Genomic DNA, 8,783 nt, shown 5'->3' with positions numbered 1-8,783 from the left:
ATTGGAATTTACACATCATATATTTGAATAAGACGCATGGGACTTATCCATTGACCAAAAATCATCACCCTCAACAACAAAAACATTGACTTGAGTTTTTTCCAAATACCCCCATTTTCTCAAAGTATGTATATGGTTATTTCATGAGACAACTTGCATTGCCAGGCTGTCAAAGATAAGGCTACAGCATTTGGTGATGCGCAAGAACAGCACCACGGACAGCTCCCGTGATATAAAGTTGGCTTATCAATGAATTCAATTTCTTACACATCGTGACACTTCAGCCACCAATGATTTTTCAGTACAGACACATCGCGTAACATGACTGGTTCTTGACGTGCCGACGTTTTTTTTTATAGGCTACTCCCATCCGGTCACTACTGAGCCAGTACCTTGCTATCTCTTCCGGTTATCGCAATACATTTTAATCCGATATCTTCAATACTTTTTTCGTATTTCATTGGTACCGCATTTATTTTCAAACATTATTGAAGATATTTATAATATGGCAGCTGGGGGAGGATTCAGGTTAAACGCTTATTCTGCATCGCGTTGATGATACTCAGTGTTCATGTTGTGCTGGGCTGAAGGGAACATGAACAGATGCTAATGAATTAGAGACCACATTACAATTTGTGAAATACCTGATCAAGATAAATCCCTATATGCGACGATGCACATGCGTTTGTGGTGACAGTCCAATTCAAGCCAACAAAAGCCATTTCCTTCTCTGACTATGCAAGAGCTATATCTGTAAACAATTGATCTGGCTGTAGCCTACAAATAGGAGGTATGGAATCATATTCAGATCATTTTTATGCATGTTTCTGATCAAACGTATATATAGTCCTGCCTTAATGTCACTGAAAACAGCAGCATGATTTTGCAGGAGGCATGTCAAACTCTCAAACCTAAATCCAGAATTAGTTTATATCATTATTATACATTATTTTGTTCATATCTGAACATTCTCAGTTAAAATGCTTATTTAGTGATAAATATGGCCCTGATGTCCCAGTCTAGGATGCTGCAGGGTCCACATGTCCTGGGTTATGACAAGCCCCTGATCAGACTATCATTCACCTCCTGTGTTGTGGGCACCGTCAGTCTGCCACTGCTTGGCTTAATTACCTGCATCTTCATCTCCTCCGTGTTCCATTTCCAGGACTCCACTGACACACATTGCAAGGTAGTCAATCCTGTCCCTTTTATTAAAAATGTAGCATGCATGCAAATACATGGTCTGACTGTCTTTTTTTTGGGGGGGGGGGGGGGGTTTAGGTTACCAATTATCTGCCCTCCATTAGTGCCTCCATAAGCCTGAGCCCAGAGTGCCATATCTGGCGCTTCTGCATTGGCCTGCACTCTGCTCCCAGGTTCCTGGTGGCCGTGGCCTATTTTAACTTCTATAAGGGCCGCTTCTCCACAAGGTTCCTGGAGTGGCTGCTCAGCTGCCTCAACTTCATGTGTGCCATCACTGAGAACTTTGGCCTCTTGCTGCTCACCTACGTGTCATCCAATGAGACATACCGTGAGTGACCTTTGACAATTAGTCAGCTGGGAATAAATTGGCATAAGGCCTGCCCTACAGCATAATAGGCTGCTCATTTACATGGATTAATATGCTGCATGATATACAATTATGTTTTTGAACAAATGACAGAATTTTGTTTGCCTATTTCTTGCAGTTATAAATAAGGCCCTGAGTTTTTCCAGATACATGACCTGACCAGGAAAAACTATGGACCCTAGTTATAAACCATATAACCTGTATCAGTGAGTGTTATGACTAATACAGTTGTACTTGTATGCTTTTAGCTTTTATGTCCTTCTTTGTCCCATAGTTGTCCATAAAGAAGGTTTTGTCCTGTTCATTGCCAGTTCTGTTATCCACATGGTGTTAACCTGTCGGCTGTGGCTGGTTATAAAGAAGTACTCACTGATTCCTGAGGTAAGGCATCGTTACTTCCCTTCAGCCCTGTACTTGATCAGGAAATGTTGAAATTGCATGAAAGACAGAAATGTAAAGGGAAGTTAGTTGTTCGTTCAACTGAATGAAGAAGTGAGCTAACTATTTTGGTGGTATGATACAGTTTCCTGGTGAAGCAGGCAGTATAGTATAGTTCCTGTTAGTTGAGGGGCTTTTGGTGACTTTGTCTGCAATGTCGACAATGTTGACACTAGAGCCCTCTAGAGTAGAAGCCAACTACTGCAGCCTGATGAAACGGCATTGTCAAGTGCAGTTCAAAGCTGTGGGGAGATTCTCAAATGGTTTTGCTTGACTCTTCGCATCCTCTTCTCCGTCCTGTCCTTGCCACCTTTCTAAAACGGTCAAAGGTAATCGAGGAGAGTAGTGAAGGAGAGGAAACATGGAAACAAATGCACTCTTCTTCTCCACTAGCACGTCATTTACAAATTACGTTTACAAGGGTGGAATCCTAAAATAAATGCAAATTATTTTAGCTAGTTGTGTGAGACATTTTATAGATAAAAGGGTAATTCGTGTATAAAACATTTTTCTCCTTTGAGAATACAACAGCTGTTTCAAAGGGAGTGCGGCAGATTTGAAAACACTTTGCACTACACATGAGTATCTTCGACTGTAGGAGGCAATTGAGGAGAGAAGCAAAGTTCTCTGTTCACCTATCATTGAGTTGACACACTCGACCGATTATCGGTTTCCGGGTCACGGAGGAGAGGAGGACAGAGGAGTATAAGAGAAGACAGAATCTCCCTGTGTCCTTTCCTTTCACTCACACTGATGCATACTGCCTGGTGACTGAGCCTTTAGTGCTCCAGTCTATTGCATTTACCCATGTCAATCATTATAGCTAAATCTTATTTATATAGTCTCTCATTTTAAGTTCTTACTATATGGTTGAGGGACTTGAAGCACTGTTATTCTGTGTTAGGACTCTAGGGGAAATACCAGCATTTTGATCCCAACCAGATCGGTGGTATAGGGTGTTACTGAGGGTCTGTTCAGTCAGACTTGGAAGAAGCCTCTGGCTGTGTTTACACTGTCAGGACCTGGGCCTCTGTTCTGGAGGAACAGCTGTTTCCTGACCCAGTCTGGGGCTGTGACCAACACACCCCTCCACACTCCACACAACTCATTGGGAGTGTAGGCTGTCATGTGCACCACACATGCACACACGCAGAGATTGTAGCAAGCACAAACACATTAACCTTGCTCGAACTTGGCTTGCACACTTACACTGGCACATAATGTATTCATTGCATATGGTATATACTTGCCTAGCCTGAGTACCAGTATCTTTATCTTACATTCCACTCCTTGTCATTGCCAGAGACTGGCTTTCTGCCGTCTTCAAATATGAACATTCTCGAGAACAGAGGAGCTGATCCTGGTTGATGACCCTCACAGCTATCCTCCAATCGCATCGATTATCTGAATATTGGAACTCGTGTATCACTTTTTTTTCTCAACGGAACATGTTGGTAGTTATTTTTTTGTCCAGACATAACAAGTCCGTCAAAAGTTGCTAGCTCACGTCTAAATTCTCAAACTAAATACATACTGTAGCTACTTCAATTCCAAACACAAACCTCTTTGCTTTGATATTAAGCTTCAACATACAAAAACTTGCCTAGCTAACAGCAAAATATTAATTATTATAATTAGTTAAAATATTAACTAATTATATATTTTTTGAGGATCCACATGTTGTCATGGAAAATATTAATGTTATTTCCAACAACAATGAGCAACTCCGTAAATCCAGCTGCATTGCCGAAAGGCCAGCCTCTTGGTCGTCACTAGTTACCACAGCCACAAAGTCATAAACCCCGCCTATTTCTACAATGACCTTCTTAAATCAGATTTTGAACCTAATCTTTTTCCTAACCCTAACCTTAATTTAAGACAAAAAAGCACATTTTTGTTTTTAAGAATTTTTATGATGTAGCCAATGTTTACTTTGTGGCTGTGGTAACTAGTGGAAACCCAGTCTGATTTGGCAATGATATGGAGTGGCAAGGAGTGGAATGTTAGCTAAATATACTGGTTCCTGTAAGGGCTGCTGGACGTCGTTTGGAGATGTGCTACATACATGCTACATACAGCGGTGGAGGAAGGGGAGGACCATCCTCAGTGAATTTCATAAAAATTTAAATGTTGAAACATAAAAAAAACTGGCTAACAACCAATCAAACAAGCTAAGCGTCAGTATAGAGACAAAGTAGAGTCGCAATTCAACGTCTCAGACACAAGAGGTATGTGGCAGGGTCTACAGTCAATCATGGATTACAAAAAGAAAACCAGCCCTGTCGCGGACCAGGATGTCTTGCTCCCAGACAGACTAAACAACTTCTTTGCTCGTTTTGAGGACAATACAGTGCCACTGACATGGCCCGCTACCAAAACCTGTGGACTCTCCTTCACTGCAGCCGACGTGAGTAAAACATTTAAACGTGTTAACCCTCGCAAGGCTGCAGGCCCAGACGGCATCCCCAGCCGCGTCCTCAGAGCATGCGCAGACCAGCTGGCTGGTGTGTTTACAGACATATTCAATCAATCCTTATCCCAGTCTGTTGTTCCCACATGCTTCAAGAGGGCCACCATTGTTCCTGTTCCCACGAAAGCTAAGGTAACTGAGCTAAACGACTACCGCCCCGTAGCACTCACTTCTGTCATCATGAAGTGCTTTGAGAGACTAGTCAAGGACCATATCACCTCCACCCTACCTGACACCCTAGACCCACTCCAATTTGCTTACCGCCCCAATAGGTCCACAGACGACGCAATCGCAACCACACTGCACACTGCCCTAACCCATCTGGACAAGAGGAATACCTATGTGAGAATGCTGTTCATCGACTACAGCTCAGCATTTAACACCATAGTACCCTCCAAACTCGTCATCAAGCTCGAGACCCTGGGTCTCGACCCCGCCCTGTGCAACTGGGTACTGGACTTCCTGGCGGGCCACCCCCAGGTGGTGAGGGTAGGTAACAATATCTCCACCCCGCTGATCCTCAACACTGGGGCCCCACAAGGGTGCGTTCTGAGCTCTCTCCTGTACTCCCTGTTCACCCACGACTGCATGGCATGCACGCCTCCAACTCAATCATCAAGTTTGCAGATGACACTACAGTGGTAGGCTTGATTACCAACAACGACGAGACGGCCTACAGGGAGGAGGTGAGGACCCTCGGAGTGTGGTGTCAGGAAAATAACCTCACACTCAACATCAACAAAACAAATGAGATGATCGTGGACTTCAGGAAACAGCAGAGGGAGCACCCCCCTATCCACATCGACGGGACAGTAGTGGAGAGGGTAGTACGTTTTAAGTTCCTCGGCATACACATCAAGGACAAACTGAATTGGTCCACCCAAACAGACAGCGTGGTGAAGAAGGCGCAGCAGCGCCTCTTTAACCTCAGGAGGCTGAAGAAATTCGGCTTGTCACCTAAAACCCTCACAAACTTCTACAGATGCACAATCGGACAGCTAGCTCCTGTCCTCCTCTGGGTACATAGACTTCAATACAAAACCTAGGAGGCTCATGGTTCTCTCCCCCTTCCATCGACTTACACAGTAATTATGACTACTTCCGGAGGACGTCCTCCTACCTATCAGAGCTCTGCAGGATGAACTGACATGTTGTCCACACAATCAAAATACCAGAGAATGAATCTAGTACTAAAAGCTACAGCTAGCTAGCACTGCAGTGCATAACATTTGGTGAGTAGTTGACTCAAAGAGAGAGAAAGACAATAGTTGAACAGTTAAGAACAAATTAATTTCTTCCAAAATTAAGGAGAAGCGCGAGAGAGAGAGAGAGAGAGAGAGAGTGAGAGAGAGAGAGATATTTGGTTGTATTTTGTTTTTCTTTTACTTAGCTTTACTTAGTTTAGCCTACTCAAACACCCGGCAAAAACAGAAATGAATGCTATGTTAGCTAGCTGGCTATGGCTATCCAACACTGGAACTCTTCCAAGTTAAGGTAAGCTTTTGATTTGTATTAATTTTTTGCCACCGGGGCCCGAGTGTGTAACTGCTAAACTGCTTTCGGACTGTACACTGTACTGCATGATTCTAGCAGGTTTACTAACGAGTTAGTTCTAGTATCTATGATGACTAAGACTTGACAACGATCTAGGCTGTGTGTAACATTAGCGGGCATGATATGAAGGTTTGGCTTTTTCGCCTGGTCACAGACAGCTGATGTGTTGTGCACTGAAGTCCCCAAGCGGAAGGAAAAGGTGAGAGGAGGAGAGTGCGTAGATAGTTGCAAGAAGGAATTATGTATAGAATGAGCAAAGTGATCATGCTGTTTGTATGTGGCTGCTATGAAATTGAACTGTATTTGCGTGTGCTCAGGGGTGTATTCATTCCGCCGATTTTGTTGGAAGCAAACGTAATGAAACGGGATAAAAATACCAGAGTGTACAATGCGGTATTGAATGTGTCACTGTCTGTCACCTTGATTACTCTAATTACTCTAGACCTGTGCACCGACATGTAGTAGCCTAAACCTATCAATGTTACTGGGTGAATGGAATATGAATGACAATCGTCCAATAAGCTGTAATAGAAATAAGGCCATACTCATTATTTTTTATTTATTTTTATTAATCGTCTTCCCTGATCATGAATGGCACCGACCGCCATTGGCATACAGTAGTATTAGGCTGCCACTGTCATACCATTTTTATGGGCAATTGCAGTTGGATAATGGTTTGATATGGGGCTTGTAATCGTGTGTCATGATAATCTATTGTGGGCATTTAAGGGTGGGACCAGTAAATAGAAAAAATGCTTTTGCTTGAGACGCTGCCAGTGATCTGCAGTATAAATAGTATTAGTGGAAGGATGTGGCTGAAACTGTTTTTACATCAGCTGCAATGTGTTACTGATGTCTCATCTCAATAGTTTCTCAGAGGGGGCTTGATTAAGACTGCTCATTGTGTTTCTCAACCTAGATAAATGAAATGTTTTTAATTGTTCAAGTTATAAAGTAGGCCATTGCAATCGCATAGTACAAATACACAGTAGTTAAGTACACAATATATATTTTTTATATTGCAATCTTTCTCTATCAAATCGCTCTTTCTTTTTTCACACACAGGACGTGAAATCTTTCCACTGGAAAATCCGCTGCTTGATCCTCAACATCGCTTTCTGCTGCTTGGCTGCCTACTTTTACTGGAAACACAACATGTATTGTGAACAAGGGAGTAAGTATATTGTAGCATCAGTATGTTTAAGGTCATGAGCAGTCATTCTGAAAATACTTTTTCTCTCATGGCTAACTACCATGAAGTTTGAAATGACAGGCTGAGTGGGCGGGGAGATTATATTCATGAGCTCGCATTGACTGACAGCTCTTTGAAACGCCTATGTTAAGCAACTTGGATGCAGTGACCAGTGTTGCAGTAAAATCATCTAAAGGAAATTTGGTGAAACACAAAGTAACTCAAACATAATTGAAATTGCATCAATGATATCCTTGTTACAGTTGAAGTCGGAAGATTACATACACTTAGGTTGGAGTCATTAAAACTCGTTTTTCAGCCACTCAACACATTTCTTGTTAACAATCTATAGTTTTGGCAAGTCGGTTAGGATATCTACTTTGTGCATGACACAAGTAATATTTCCAACAGTTGTTTACAGACAGATTATTTCACTTATAATTCACTGTATCACAATTCCAGTCGGTCAGAAGTTTACATACACCAAGTTGACTCTGCCTTTAAACAGCTTGGAAAATTCCAGAAAATGATGTCATGGCTTTAGAAGCTTCTGATAGGCTAATTGACATAATTTGAGTCAATTGGAGGTGTACCTGTGGATGTATTTCAAGGCCAAACTTCAAACTCAGTGCCTCTTTGCTTGACATCATGAGAAAATCAAAAGAAATCAGCCAAGACTTCAGAAAAAATGTAGACCTCCACAAGTCTGGTTCATCCTTGGGAGCAATTTCCAAATGCCTGAAGGTACCGCATTCATCTGTACAAACAATAGTGCGCAAGTATAAACACCATGGGACCACGCAGCCGTCATACTGCTCAGGAAGGAGACTCGTTCTGTCTCCTAGAGATGAACGTACTTTGGTGTTGAAAAGTGTGAATCAATCCCAGAACAACAGCAAAGGACCTTGTGAAGATGCTAGAGGAAACAGGTACAAAAGTATCTATATCCACAGTTAAATGAGTCCTATATCGACATCACCTGAATGGCCGCTCAGCAAGGAAGAAGCCACTGCTCCAGACCTCCATAAAAAAGCCAGACTACGTTTTGAACTGCAAATGGGGACAAATATCGTACTTTTTGGAGAAATGTCCTCTGGTCTGATGGAGGAAAAAGGGGGACGCTTGCAAGCCGAAGAACACCATCCCATCCGTGAAACATGGGTTGGCAGCATCATGTTGTGGGGGTGCTTTGCTGCAAGAGGGACTGGTGCACTTCACAAAATAGATGGTGTCATGAGGCATGAAAATTATGTGGATTTATTGAAGCAGCATCTCAAGACATCAGTCAGGAAGTTAAAGCTTGGTCACAAATGGGTCCTCTAAATGGACAATGACCCCAAGCATACTTCCAAAGTTGTGGCAAAATGGCTTAAGGACAACAAAGTCAAGGTATTGGAGTGGCCATCACAAAGCCCTGACCTCAATCCCATAGAACATTTGTGGGCAGAACTGTAAAAGCGTGTGCGAGCAAGGAGGCCTACAGACCTGACTCACTTACACCAGCTGTCAGGAGGAATGGGACAAAATTCAACCAACTTATTTTGGGAAGCTTGCAGAAG

General features: G+C 42.6%; 1 protein-coding gene across 1 annotated transcript in view; it reads left to right on the top strand.

Annotated features, from left to right (window-relative positions):
• Positions 1–1,024: 1,024 nt before the first annotated feature.
• Positions 1,025–8,783, top strand: part of LOC120028237 (post-GPI attachment to proteins factor 2-like) — an 8,843-nt gene continuing 1,084 nt past the window's right edge. Inside the window, exons 1-4 of the mRNA XM_038973404.1 lie at positions 1,025–1,189; positions 1,282–1,531; positions 1,845–1,951; positions 7,098–7,206. Of these exons, the coding sequence (XP_038829332.1) occupies positions 1,025–1,189; positions 1,282–1,531; positions 1,845–1,951; positions 7,098–7,206 (631 nt within the window). The remainder of the gene's footprint in view (positions 1,190–1,281; positions 1,532–1,844; positions 1,952–7,097; positions 7,207–8,783) is intronic.

The sequence above is a fragment of the Salvelinus namaycush genome, chromosome 34, assembly GCF_016432855.1.
Source record: "Salvelinus namaycush isolate Seneca chromosome 34, SaNama_1.0, whole genome shotgun sequence".
NCBI classification, from domain to species: Eukaryota; Metazoa; Chordata; class Actinopteri; order Salmoniformes; family Salmonidae; genus Salvelinus; species Salvelinus namaycush.
This window is presented reverse-complemented; position numbering and strand designations above follow the sequence as displayed.